At 27.5% G+C, this 15,374-nt stretch overlaps 1 protein-coding gene across 4 annotated transcripts; it reads right to left on the bottom strand.

The window, feature by feature from the left end:
- Positions 1–1,119: 1,119 nt before the first annotated feature.
- On the bottom strand, positions 1,120–13,604 carry LOC111041709 (E3 ubiquitin-protein ligase SHPRH-like). 4 transcript variants are annotated; one of them, XM_022326087.1, is made up of 19 exons: positions 13,562–13,604; positions 11,686–11,862; positions 8,870–8,982; positions 7,600–8,037; positions 7,378–7,533; positions 6,501–6,714; positions 6,166–6,433; positions 5,874–5,979; positions 5,565–5,810; positions 5,373–5,507; positions 4,339–4,532; positions 4,090–4,272; positions 3,850–4,031; positions 3,512–3,789; positions 3,260–3,424; positions 2,929–3,195; positions 2,729–2,836; positions 1,644–1,801; positions 1,120–1,484 (listed from the first exon to the last, which is right to left on the bottom strand). In XM_022326087.1, the coding sequence occupies exons 1-19, from the start codon at positions 13,587–13,589 to the stop codon at positions 1,307–1,309; spliced, it is 3,594 nt and encodes a 1,197-aa protein (XP_022181779.1). In that variant the 5' UTR covers positions 13,590–13,604; the 3' UTR covers positions 1,120–1,306. The 4 variants fall into 4 exon arrangements, with proteins under 4 accessions (XP_022181779.1, XP_022181796.1, XP_022181789.1 ...); XM_022326104.1 differs by lacking the exon at positions 13,562–13,604 and adding an exon at positions 12,927–13,319; XM_022326097.1 differs by lacking the exon at positions 13,562–13,604 and adding an exon at positions 13,007–13,319.
- Between the last annotated feature and the right edge of the window lie 1,770 nt (positions 13,605–15,374).

Genomic DNA, 15,374 nt, shown 5'->3' with positions numbered 1-15,374 from the left:
TAGAACATAACAATAAATGGTTTTTCCGGAGGACACTAAACCGCTTATGTACAGGAGTTGGACAATGGACGTTCAAGGGAAAACCTAAAAAAATAGGGAATAAGCGAAGGAAATTAAGACACAAACTGTGTATGCAGAGAAGTCCAGACAATGTCGCACCTGCTAAATTGCAACGAATGCCCAATCACGTGTGACGTAACTTACAAGACGCAAATAGCAAGGCTATAAAATTGGCAGAATTTTGGAGCGACATCATTTAAAAACACAACTAGTATCATTATTATTATTATTATTACCATTATCTATTTGGTACATTTTTCTTTTTTTTTTCTATCTTATTTTATTTTATATACCAGTTGATTTTTTTGACTAATTGATATAATGTCGTGTTATTTATAGTTTACTGTTTGTACTTGTTTGTACATTATTTTACCTGTAAAACAACCTGTTACCTCGAATCGTAAAAAAAAGTAGCTAAAAAAAATCAGAATACCTTGAACAATTAATCATGCATAAAAATGGTTATAATATAAACATATGGTGAAAATGTAAAAGTATCTACAGTTATTATTTTTCAAGTTATACAAAAAAAAAAATAAAATCAATGTCACTAAATATTGGTTTGCTTGAATTTTTTTTCCCTTAATTTCTTTTTGTTCTTCCCTACGCATTTGAAAACCCCCAGGAATTTGTTACTTTCGACTCCACTACGTACCACGATAAGCAGATACTCACTTTATAAAGAAAATTAGAGTATTTTTACTACCCTAAAGTATGATCAGACAGAAAAAAACACATTATTGTAAAATGAATACATACATTATTTGGCTTTGCTTAGAATCTAATGTGGAGTTACAGAGGCCCCCTAATAATAGCTCTTGCAGCCAAGACGACCAAACTATCATATAGATTAGGAGAAAAGAAAAATAGTGATCAATATAATCTATACATATTTACACAAGGACGTAAAGTTATATTAATTTTTAATTAAAGAGCAAAATACACTTAAATATAGACAATTAAATTCAACTAAGAAATGTATATAAAAATCTTAAATATTACTATCACTCTGCTTTGAAATATGAAGAATTATAATAAATAAAAAAAGTACTTTGAATCTATTATCAGAAAAAAACGTTTCTTATACATAACAAAATATAGTTTAATTTTTAATACATACAAATAAAAAGGCAAGCTGACATAGAAATACTAATAGGTACAATGGTACATAAAGAACTGTGTTATTTACATTTAAACAAAATGCACATTTGATGAGTAAAATAATAATAACAAAATATTAAAATTATTATTCTCTTATGGCATTATTTGGTTCTAATATTGAATTAGATTCATTTCTTTCAAATACTTTTATTAGTTGAGACAGTGTTATATCATCCCATCTATCGAACATATCACCGGAGAATAAATTTGTGATGTTTTCCTCAATAGAATCTCTAATAATAAAGTTATGTACAAATGTAGGTCTAAAAACAAATAAATATTTTATATTATTATTGTTTATTATGTATTAATAAGTCTAAACATATACATGTATATAATAATTAATATTTATACACTTGTATATATGTGTGTTATTAAAATTATTATTTCAATAGCAAATTATTAATAATAAATAATTTTACTTGGTTTGTCCTATTCTATGAATTCTGCCAATGGCTTGATGCTCATCTGCTTTGTTAATTATCGGCTCCATGAAAAATATTCTCGTTGCTTCAGTTAAATTCAATCCCTTTGAACCCAGGCTCAATTTCATTAATAATGCATTTATTTTCTTATTTGACTAATAAAAAACAAACGTAAAATATTTCACTTTACTAGTCTTCATTATTCAATATTTACAGTAAAACTTCTATTAAAAGTTATCTCTGTGTAACAATAATTTTTTTTGTTCTTTTTTTTTATGAACATAATACATTAATACTTCTATAAACTATTAGCGGCCACTCTAAATATAAGTATCCAAAATAGAAAAATGTTAAATTATTTTAAAAATTGATGGAAGCTTATAACTTTTTTATTGAAATTTTATGAAAAATTAATTTACAGCTGGTTATTAGCGTTCAATATAAGATTAAAGCACAAGCAATCACAGATATAAATCAGGAATAGGGTAAACTCATGCCACCAATTAAATACAACATAAAGATAGGGTTTGAAAGTTATGAAAAAATGACAGTTATGATGATTTGAAAATTATTAAAAGATGTAGATCAGATTAAACAATCAACAGTTTTCACTCTTAAAAAAAGGTAACCCAGGAGGACCTAGTATGTAAAAAACAACAGCAATTCAGATTGAAAAAAAATATTGTTCAAATAAAATAAAATAAATTTAAAATTAACTAATATTAATCAATTTTTAGAATTCTTATATTTGTAGTATGCATATTTTTAAATTTTAATATTCAAAAACTCTTAAAATTTGAAATTGTACATAGCAGAAATTTGTTAGTATCACACATGTCACAAATATTTTTTAGTGTAATCATACTACATATTATTATTATAGCTATTTTCTAAATTATTGGTATATCTTCTGTTTAAATTTGCATACACTCTATATAGCAGCCATCTGAAAGTATTGCACTTAACTTTTAATATTCATCTCTAAACGTGATCATTATTTCTGATTCTATGATGACCGTAACATGGAAGTTTTACTGTATATATACATAGTTCATAAGCAATCATTTAAATTTTTTACATACTTTAAAATCTTTAAGTGTCTTTTTATACTTAGATCCTGTTTTAAGTATCCCATAACTGATTGCATTTTGATCAAAAGCTTCTCCAAGGAGATTTAATGCTTTATCCCACTAAAAGCAAACAAATTGATTTTTTTAAATAAAATAAACAATACAAATAATATTTATGTTAAACAATACAACAGAGTATAAATAAAACTCACATTTGAGAATATTAAAACTTTCACATTTGGATCTTGAGTAATCAATTCTAATAACTTTAAAGTGATACTTTCTATTTTAGTAGAAAATGATCCTTTGAGTACTATGTTTGGTACGTCACCATCTCTGTTATTTTTTGCATAGGATATAAGATCCATTGTGGTAATGTTCCTACACATAGGACAAGGTATATCAAAGGTATCGGAATGATTACACATGGTTGCTAAACACTGATTACACACACTATGGCCACATAGTAACACTGCCCACTGTTAACCAAAAAATTAAAATTGTATTATCATACCTTCACATAATAATTTGTTTTTAACATACCCCAGCATCACCATTTAGACAACAAATTGGACATGTTTCAACTTCAGTAGAGTTTTCTTTTTCTTTTTTTAAATTTTCTAGATAAAAGAGGGTTCCAATTTGTTTTTCTAAAAAAGATTGAGTTGTTGGCATGTCTGCAGTTAATGACATCAGATTATAATCCACCTAAAAACAATTTAAAACTACTAAATACCAGGCACATCTACTATCTTAAGTCTTAAGTAATGATCTAAATATATACAAATAACTAACATATTGTTCCAAAACAATATCATTTTCTTCTTCTCTTTTAGACTTTTTTTTAGGTGGACCATCTTCATCAGCTTCTGGTGTAATATTATCTCCAAGTCTCAACCTTGACTTTGCCATAACTATCTCGTCATGTGCAGAAAGACTATCACTGAGATGAGTCCATAGTAGTCGTAAGTAACGGAACTCTTTTCGTACTAACTCTAATACCTTCATATGTTCAGCTGCATCTTCTAAACAGCTTTTATTAATAATTTTTGCTTGTCCATATTGAAATAGTTCTGTAAAATATATTTAACCATAAGTAAGTCTAAAAAAAATTTGATAATGTCATAAATTACTCATAAGTAAAAATTCTTTTTGAGACATCTTCCAAAGGCCTTTACTAGTACTTTCATACATCGTTTCTTGATCTTTTTCTTCAGTTTTATCATTAAGCGTATTCTTTTGTTTATTAGAAACACTAAACAATAATGATTCATATAATTGTAGTTCCATTTCAGCTTTACATAATAGACACCTCCTAAGTATAAAAATCATAATTAAATTAAAGAGAAATAAAAAACTAAAATCATGTATACCTATTTTTAGAATTCCCCTTTTTTGCTTTTAAACGTAGATGACATATTAATGCACTTTGAACCAAATCATTCATGGGTGTTTCTTCTAAAGTTCTTAGTTTTGATATAGTATCTATTCTTGCTGTATCTAGGTCAGCAAGCCAAACACTCAGAATATTATACACATCATTTACAGACTTCAATCTAAATCAAATCAAAACCAATAAAAAGCAATAATAAAAAATGTACAAAATATAAAAAGATAAAAACCTATTTGCAATATTTGGAACACCAGGCACACGATAATCTTCCAACTCCATTTGTACTTTAGCTAAAAAGTCATTTGGTGAAAAAATCCAATCCAACATGTCTGACCACCAGTCAGAATAACCTAAGGTTTTATTCTCAATAATTTTAGCTACCTTATCCGAATAAAACATGACAGTTTTACGAGTTGATTCAATCTAAAATCAAAAATGAATACATGAGGTAAATATCTTTAATAATTTACTTAAAACACAGACTAAAAATGTATAGATACATGATTACTATTTAATTGTATTCATTACACAACAGTCATGGGCGAATAGGTACTTTTTTTTACCAGGATTTATTTATTGGGGTCACATATACCTAACGCCTATATATTGTGTGCATAAAAAATTGAACTTCTTTTGAGTTTTATCGGTGGCACATTTGCTTAACAAATCTTGATCCATTTCTTTTTCTTTTTCTTGTTGATACCCAACTTTCAAAATTTCGTTTAGGCATAATTAATGATTATCAATCATATATATTATTTAGTAAATTAAAACACAATTAGCAAAAAAGCCACAGTCACAATAGCCAATAGGAAATGTAAAATAAAAATAATAACACTTGATAAAAATTAAACAATACCATAGGGCCTAGAGTAAGAATAGGTAAATGATATTATTTTACATGCTTACTTTGTAGTTTACACTGTTTATTAACTTATGTAACAGAAAATGATATTTAAGACATTTACATTCATACGCATTGTTTAAAATTGGGGCTTCTGAGTATAATATTGATGGGGGTCTACCAGGAAAATCTCGATTTATCGATGGGCCTATCCACCCATGACAACAGTTATTTTAGTTACACTTTTTGCATAAATTGAGAATAATTGCTACAGGGCCCCTGATCGATTAGGCATAAAATCAGATATTGTTGTACAAAAAAATCTGCTCACATTTTAATAGTATTCTACTATTCTATAATATTGAATTAAAACAATATGAAGCTAGTTAAACAGAACAAACAGTATACTTATAACTAACGTTTTGTTTACTAGCGTCAAGATATTCCTTTTCAAGTAGTTCCATATCCCTTTTTAAGTCTGAATCATTTAATCCATGGCTTAGGGTTGTATTTTCATCAAGAACAGTGGCCAAGTTATACATAACATGGATTTTCTAAAAACAATATAATAAATTAGAAAGAAAAAACATAAAAACATAAAAATATTCTACCTGGCATGTATCTATTTTAAGTTGTTTATCTTTATATTTTTCCATTAAACCTAACACGGTCCTATAATGTTCAACAGCGATGTCTGGTTCTGAACGAATAAGATACAATCCAGCAAGGGCATTGTGCTGGGAAACAAGGGAGCGTAAAAATTCATTACATATGAGACGACATCTATCTATCATTACATCCATTAATTTTTCCATTGTCATTGTTCCTTTAATTTTTAAAAACTGTCCGTTCACAGCCTAAAAAATAAAAATAATAGTTGTTTAAAATGTTTTACTTAAATTACACATAAATAGAATTACTTGAGGGTGTACACAAGCTTGTCGAAGCTTATATAATGGTCCAATGATAGTATATATACTTTTCCTGTCAATATTCTTTACTGATATATCCAAGGATGGAAACAGCCTGAATAAAACAATTGTTTAATGGAATTTATTAAATATAATAATAAATATAATTTATAGATTTAAATTATTGTAAATTTAATTCAGAAATATTATAGTTAAATGTATGAATAAAACATATATAGTAAAAATATGTTAAATTTAATACTTAAATTTGATATTATGTAACTAAACATTAAATTATTACCGAGTTACACAATTAGAAAAAATTGTAGCACAATCATCATGCTGGCTTAAGTAAAAGTATTTTTCAATCTGGGAAAATGTCAAAAAATGCTGTTCAGTAGTTAATTTTGGTAAGTTTAATTCTGAATTGACATCCTCTATTGAGCTACGCCATATCAATTTCGAAAAACAATTATACATAACAGTTTCTTCACCCCTCATTAGCTGTAGAAACTGTTTTCGATGACAGTAAGGACTTACTTCTAGGAACTTTAAAATACCATAAAGATCTAAAAAATAATAATTTGTTTAGTAAATACTAAACATAATACAATAATTGATAATATTTTAACATACCATTAAGTGATTTTTGTATTGGTGTACCAGTCATAGCCCATTTATGCACTGATCTTAAATTTAATGTCATATCACATACTTTGCTAGTCGCACTTTCAATTGCTTGACCTTCATCCAAACATATTCTCCACCATTTAATGCAAGGCAATGGTGACTGAGGATAATTGTATTTTTTTGAATATCGCAAACGAGTACAATTTTGATTTTCCACATTCTTTAAGAAATATGTTTTTATTATTATTCACAAAACTTTAATATATACAGGTGAACAATTGATTAAGTACATACAAAAAAAAAGGAAATGTTTATAAGTGATAAAAATATTTGGGTTACTTTAGATGAAAATATTATACAAAATAACAGATGAGTCGCCAAAATTAAAATAATCTTGTCACCTTTTTTTTATATTGAAACATAACATAGCTATGTTATTACAAAAAGTAACTTACTTAACAAAGCCCAGATTTCGTCCCATCTAATTTATATATATACATACTTTTGGACTATACCAACAACATTTAGAGAGAACCCATTAAAAAAGACAATGACTAAATCATGGATAATTTAAAACAGTACTTTCAATTAAAACGCATGTATTACTCAAGAACATACTCAAAACTGGTGTCGCAATGGGAAAAATACATAACGATTAATGTTAATAATTTTAAATGAAAACCAACTAAAGTGAGTAATATAAAATTTACAATGTATTTTTTTAACTTAATGAGAAGTATATTTTTAATTAACTATTAATTAGTGTATCTTCTTTTAGGAATGCTCCTTGTACATTTCATGTTTATATGAAACTTATTAAATATACAAAATTAATCTCTTAATTTCTATTTATTTAGTTATATTGTTCAACCATTATACTTACAACATCTGCGACATAGTTTAAATCTCTTGAGAGGGTAGTATATGATGTTATAACTATATCATAGTCCCCGAAAGAAAAAGGTTGAATATAACCATCAAAATGCACGCCATTGTAAACATAAACTTTTAAACCAGGTTTGGCAATATGTTTTTCAATCTATAATTTAAATATATAATATTATTAATCCACAACAAAAATATATAACTAAATAGTTAATGTTACCTCATCGATCCACTGGTTCAAAATAGACTGTGGCACAACAATCAAAGTAGCCTTACACTGCAGTCTATCATTTGAAATCCAACAATTAGAACATAAATATGGCATTTCTTGAAATGGTTTAGGTTCAAAATGTACACATTGTGCATGCTGGCCTTTACCACACATTGCGCAATACACTAAGATACTTTTAGGTGGTGTTGTCTTGCAATAACATGCAACATCATTAGTATCTTGATCAATGATTTTCTTTGGTACTGTACTCATTTCACTTAGTATACTATTATACCAACTTTCTAGCATACTGCGTGAACTACTTGTTGATTTTTTTTTAAGATCTTTTTCATTAGTATATTCTATATATTTGCTCGTCGATGGTTTAGATGGCATTTGAACCAATGGTATTTTTGTGTCTTTAATCACCACTTTTTGGTTATAAAACTAAAAAAAAAACATTGATAAAGAAAAAAAAGCTAGTAAGTGTGTAATGTTTTGATGTACACTAGGTGTCTAGATACCAGAGTCACTGTAATGAATGTGTTAAATTTGAATGCATTGATAAAAAAATCATTGTATATGAAACCAAACAATTCTGATCAAAGACTGGTCCGGCAGCCTATAGAATAACTAAGAATATTTTATGATATTATAGCGATTAAAGAAATTTATTTTACTATTAGGCATTAAGTACTACTACAATACCTAAGTGAAATTTATTTTTGCCGAGAAAATTGGATTTGAAAATGTTATTATGTGTATAAAATATAATAATATTCTCTAACATTTTCAAGTACCCATAAATATAATTTTTAAATACAATATAACTAATATAGTTATTCTTGGTTTTAATATGTAATTTCATGCAAATTTGAATTTAAAATGTCTGTAAAAAAGAACTCAATATATTTTTTAGTTTTTTGGATTAGGTATGAACTATTTATGAGAATTATTGTTTACAATTTTAAAAATTTCAAATCACTTAAAAAATGTATTTATAGAAAAAAAAAAAATTGAAAATGTCTATAAATAGCACAAAATGAGGCAAAATATTTTGAAAATTGTAAAATGAATATAAATTGATAAAATAAACATTTGATGAAAATTTCAAGTATCTATTATTGATTTATAGTTTTTGAATAAAAAAAAAATAGGAAAATTGTTGTTAAAGCATTTTTACTGTCCCAAAAGGACAAAAAAAAACCCATCACTAAAATCAATACATTCATTGCTTTGCTTAGAATCTACATCATGTGGAAAATTTTAAATTAATTACTTCAGGAGGTGCTGTATTTTCCATGATGCAACATAACATTTCAACAGTTTTTCCTAAACCCATCTCATCAGCTAAAATGCCTCCACTAAATGGAGACCCATCACTTTTCACAACTAGAACAAAATATTTTAAAAATTAATATACTTAGGTATAACTAGGATGATATCTATAAGCAAAAAAAACATGTAGAATACAAACACCAAATATTATATACAATTTAAAAAAAAAAACCACTCTTAAGTTATTATACATAGTCAAGCAATGGCGTTACTGAGGACTTACAGACTTTTTATTTCAAAGTTCCGCAGAACTGTAGAGCCATTATTCAATGCATGTAAAAGAAATTGATCTCCAAGAAAAAATGAAAAAAATATTGAAAATGTACTGTTTCTGATATTATTAAAGGTAATTTTTTTTCTAATGATATAAGTACACTAAAGTATATTATTATGCCTGATAAAAGTATATTTATGTTCGCAATTCACGTATTATCAAAAAACTTATGATAACGATAAAGTGTTTAATTAATTTACAACACTGACTTGCGTTTTTAGTCTGTTTGTGTATTATGGTGCACCAATGAGAATTAAGTTTAAACTGATTCACAACAACTAAAATTATTTTAAAACTTCCAAAAATTACAATTATTTTAAAACAAACAAAAGAAAAGGTACCTAAACAAAAATAACCAAAGTATAATTAACAAATCAAATAATACATATACATACAATAGATATCTTAAAAAAATATTACTGATTTTGTTACTTTTTAGTTTTGAATCAGTCAAATGTAGATGTGCCAGAATCTATTCTCTATAGCAAAATTCAGAATACAATATTAAATGTCATTGATATTGTTTCAAAAACATAAACTAAAATGTAATATCGAAAAAGTGAATGAATTACTATTAATAATTCATCAAGTTATTTAAGAACCTGAAAAATCAGTTAAGCAAAAAGCAGATGCTATTACCATTTCAGAAAAGAGTTGCATAGTGATATTGTTAATTAAAACAATTGAACCCAAAATCAAAAAATGAGTACCCCAGTTTATGATTAACATTTTATTGCACCTCACGCCGAAATAATACCAAACTCTTGTACACTCTGAAACTATTGAACAACCCTCTTCCTATGTCATTACCTTCTAAACATACCTAGCCAAACGAATTAAAAAATGGGAAATCACCTGGTTACGACCTAATTACAAATAAAGTCTTGAAAAATCTTCCTCGCAAACCCATTCCACTAATTACTTTAATCTTCAACGCTATGCTAAGACTATCATATTTCCCAATAATATGGAAGTTGTCAACTGTAATACTTATACCAAAACCAAATAAACCAAAGACTCTAGACACCTCATACAGACCGATAAGCTTACTTCCAACTCTAACTATACTGTTTGAAAAAATAATACACAAAAGAATCAGACCTATTATGAAAACTCATAAAATGATTTCAAACTCTCAATTTGGTTTTAGAGCAAAGCATTCCACTGTCCACCAAATTCACAGGTTGACAGATAAAATATTATCTTCCTTTGAAATGAAGCAATTTTGTCCAGGTGTTTTCCTGGTTGAAGTGCAAACTTTCGATCAAGTGTGGCACGAAGGCCTACTATACAAACTCAACATTTGTCCACCTGCACCATATTATCTAATTATTTGTTCATATCTCAAACACCACTCCTACAAAATCCTATATGGAAACTTGCACTCATCACACTTTTGCATTAAAGCTGGTGTACCCCAAGGTAGCGACCTCTCTTCTGATCTATTCAATATTTATACGGCAGACATACAAGCTACAACTAACACCAACATGGCTACTTACGCATTGCAATACTCTGTGCTAATAATGACCCTGATAAGACATCCAACTGTCTACAAATACACTTAGATTCTATCGACAACTGGGCAACCAAGTGGCAAATAAAAATAAATCCAGACAAATCTGTTTATGTATCATTCACTTTAAAAAGAACAGAACCGTCACCTGTTCACTTTTAAGGTACTCATATTCCATAATTTCCTAATGTCAAATATCTTGGCATTACTCTTGACAAAAGATGAACTTGAGGCCCACACCTTAAACTAATAAGAAAAACCCTCAACAGCCGCCTTCACCTACTTTTAGAGTCAAAACTACCAATGCACACCAAGCTTAATATGTATAAATCTTTCTTGAAACCAACATGGGCATATGCAATCCAAATTTGGGGCAGTGCTAAGCCGTCCCAAATATGTATCATACAAGCATTCCAGTCCATTGCCCTCCGTAAGATAACGCCTGCACCGTGGTTTGAATTCAACTCTTCACTACCTAAACATCAAGTCAGTTGACCAATAAGCCACCAAACATTACAGACCTTTCTATTCCAAACTACCTTCCCATACTAATCTATTAGTTTAGCAAATCTCATCTACTCAACCCATAAATCTCATCCATAGTCTCAAAAGAAAATATTGCAGGGATTTGTTAATCTAAAATAAATTCACGTTAGGTTCCATCACCACTGATTGGCCTCCCTCTTCATATTATTTAAAGTTATAATATTGTACATAAACTATCCAATTTACTTAAAGTGCTGTAAAACACAGATTGTAAACATCTAATAAAAAAAAAAAATTTTATTGGGACATTTTTATTTTTGTGCCGCCAACAATTTTATGTTCCATTGGTTAAATTGTTTTTACTTGAAGTCAAATATATAAAAATGTAACTAAACGTATAATTCTAGGATATACTTTCCTACTTAAGACTGTGATATTTGTTTAATTATAGCACAATAAATTATATTAGTTTTCAACTCACAATCGTTGTTTATTTCTCTATCAACCATCCATTTCACAGCTCTTCGCTGGTAAGATCTAAGTGTTGGTATGATAATCTGAGGTTGTTCAAAGTCATCATTAATGTGTTTATGATAAGTTTTAATAGCTTCAAAAAACTTAGCAGCTTGTAAATTATTCATGTTTGAAAGTCCTGAAACTATTTAAATAACTGTAAGATTATTTACTTCAAAATATTGAATTCATTGTTTAAATTATTTATATATATATCAGCTTTTATAATAAAACATGATTGAACTAAATTTCATAATTATAAAACCATTTTATTGGTAAAACTATGTGTAAATAATTATTCCTTTGTTTATTTTGTATAAATGAGGACTTAAAATACTCATATTTAAAACTATCTTTGGAGTTTATCATCATAATACATATTTATAGTATGTTATTATTAAAGGTGTATTCTATTAAATTATAAATGAAAAATAATATGATTAATTATTGATGATTATAGGAATATAAAATACATTTTATTTTTCATATAATTATGGTACATATTACACATCATTTGATCAAAACAAATAATTGTACCACAAATTTAAATCTTATTTCCACTAGTTTTAATGAATCACCACATTATTATAGTTTCATGAATTGTTCAAATATGTCAAATAAATATGCCTAATTATTTAAATTATTCCTAATCTTTACAAAATCAAAAAACATGCAACCATAGATTAATTAAGAATTAATATACATTGTGTTAGTGAATAGAATCTAAACACAATTATATAAGTAATACAATTTAGAATCGACTTTGCTGTAAACAAATGATTAATTTTAACACCCTTAAAAATGATTATATACAGTCATACAGAACAATTAAAAGTATGTTGAAATGTCAAGGTAAGATATTTTCTTAGTAAAATAAAATATACTGTATAAATACATAAGGTATTTTGTACTATCTGAATATGATTAAGTAGTCACCAGATAACAAATCGAGGATGAGTTCTACTCAAATAATGTATAGGTACTTTGTTAAGTTAAAATTTAAAATATCTACTATCACATTACATAAGATATTTCCAATTTGAAGATATTAATGAAGAAAAATAAAACGAAGACAGGCAATAAATAAGAACGCCAAATTGGAGTTTTAATTCAGCTAATTACATTGATAATAAATACTAAATAATACTCATAATCAATGCTAATACTGTAGGCAAATGAGCTTATTACACGATAATATATTGAACGTACATCAAATTTCAGCCAATTTAATCAAGCGAATTATTGAAAATACAGCAGAAGAGTTTGACTAGGAGAAACGTCTAACGTACCGAATATCAATATCTACAGACGAAGACCAACAGGATAATACGGCAGGTCCGATATTTGTCATTTACATTACGAGTACTAACTAGTAAAGTACCATGATTGTACGGCACAATTATGCCTTCAAAACGAACAAGAAATAAATTCACATTAAAGCTTAAGCGAACTCCGTGTACATAAACTATAATTTATAAATGTTTAATAGTTATTACAAATTTTACAATTTAAGGAAATTTAAAACCTTATCTAATGTTCTAATATCTCATAATAATAAAAATTGTATATTATTTATGTTGTATTATTATGATCTTTGGTACATCGTATGTATCAGGTTTATTGTTGTTTACAGTATGTAGTTAGCGGAGTATAAACAATATCCAGTGTAGGAAAGCTACCCGACCCAAATGTCTTTCGTAGGATCTACGTACTCCCCTGGCTGCGAGTGAAAACCCGCAACAACTTTATCCTTTGATAAAATGGCAAATATGAATCAAGTGCAAAGATAATTGGAGACTACTTTGTCGTAACTCGTAATGCCAAATAAAAATGTAGATAATTACCCACGATTTGGGGTTGAAGGGTCTGCATATACAGCTGCCGCTGCGGCGTGATGAAGATTATGTTCTCATGACGGTTCCAGTGTGTCACAACTCACAAATTGAGTGTGGCTGGATTTTACCTCCATGGCCCATAGCGCCACACCCGAATCGATGCCTGCTCAAAAAAATAATTTTTAAGTCTATCGATTTGGTTCTATTGATTCGCCAATTTCGTATAGACTGCGTCGGCTGTTGTTTATAATAGCTATATTATATATTGATAAATTATATATAATACATATTGATTCCACCGACTACTGTTTATACTTTATAATATCTAGACACATCGATTCCGCCGAACACTGCTCATCTCCCTCTGCATATGTATTTTAAAAATATGGTCTATTAGATATAATTTAGACAATTTTATAGTTAAAAATTATAATATAGTATTTATTTAATACTTATATGTGGATATATTAAAAAATGTATCGTCTAATCTAAATTGTATAAAATGATAATTATTGCATTGTTAAAAATCTCAAAATAGCCAACAATTTATTTTTAATTAGATTTTTTTTGATTTAGTTGGGACGTATAGATATTCAATAATAACAATGACATTTAAAACTTTAAAATCTTGGTTTCATATAATTATCCAGGCTTTAGTTATAACCTAACCTAATGAATACATGTATTAATTAATTAATTAAAAATAAAAAATAAATACTTATGAACTGTTTTGGAAATATTGTTGGGGTTTCGATAAGTGTTTAAGTCAGGTTTCACATTATAAAGATCTCAGACAAATGCTGAGTTGCACGAAAAATCACGAGCTTAACCAATTAATAGTTAGCTATAAATAATCGTTGAGTCCGGATTTGTATGCATTTACATATTTGTAATGAGCGTATGCATTTCGATGGGAGTAAGAAATATGGACGATTTGTGTAACAGATAATGCATAGAAAAATGTTTATTTTGCATATAAATGCATATTTTAGAGATGACTGCATGTTTGAAAAATTTTGCATATTATGTATAAAAGTTTATTAAGCCAATAATTTTGTTTCAATTTCATCGTTGAAATTATTAGTTCATTACATATTGTTGGGAAATAAATGTTATTCACCGTATGTTATCGCCAGTAAATTGTGCACTAGTGCCCATTTATCATTTCGTAATTCGCGTTCCGTAAATTTATAAATTAAAATTTTAATTTCATTACAATTTATAAATTTTAAAATGCCAAAAAGTCGAAGCACTATTCCAACTTTAATAAAAAACATGGATTACTTTTTATTAAATATTTACTGTTCTTTAATAAATGTTTAAAGACAATGGCTATAGTTAAAAAATTAAGTTTATCTAATTTTGTTGAATTATTATTTATGGAAGAAATTTAAAAAAAAAATTAAAATGCATATATTTTGGATATAAGAGCATATTTTTGCATATTATTAAAAAAATAATAGCATATCAAGTGCATATTTTGAAGTTTTTTGATGCATAAATGCGTACTATTTTGGCCTTTTTGAGTGCATACAAATCAGGACTCTAGGCCTATAATGGTCTCTTAAGCCTGGTCCATGTTCGATATTTCTATATATTGATCTCGTATTCGTTGTATTTGTTGTATTGAGAATAACAAAACCTTTTTTTGATATTTATTAACCGGATTTTAATGATAGACGATAGTGTATATGATTGGTCTATTTAATTTTAAATTAAAATTTGTTCAATAAGTTTTTGCCGTTTTCTAAGTTATCCGGTTTCAATTTTTAAGGGTCAGTCAGTGGATGGTGATCGGTGGATCATAAACATTTAACATATA

Source organism: Myzus persicae, unplaced genomic scaffold (assembly GCF_001856785.1).
Source record: "Myzus persicae strain clone G006 unplaced genomic scaffold, MPER_G0061.0, whole genome shotgun sequence".
Taxonomy (NCBI): Eukaryota; Metazoa; Arthropoda; class Insecta; order Hemiptera; family Aphididae; genus Myzus; species Myzus persicae.
This window is presented reverse-complemented; position numbering and strand designations above follow the sequence as displayed.

Coding starts and splice junctions, on each gene's coding strand:
- LOC111041709 (XM_022326087.1), bottom strand. CDS start 13,589: ATGCAGACCCTTCAACCCCAAATCGTGG. Junction 4,533..5,372: donor TTGACGCTAGTAAACAAAAC/GTTAGTTATAAG, acceptor TTTTGATTTTAG/ATTGAATCAACTCGTAAAAC. Junction 3,425..3,511: donor ATATTGTTTTGGAACAATAT/GTTAGTTATTTG, acceptor AATTGTTTTTAG/GTGGATTATAATCTGATGTC.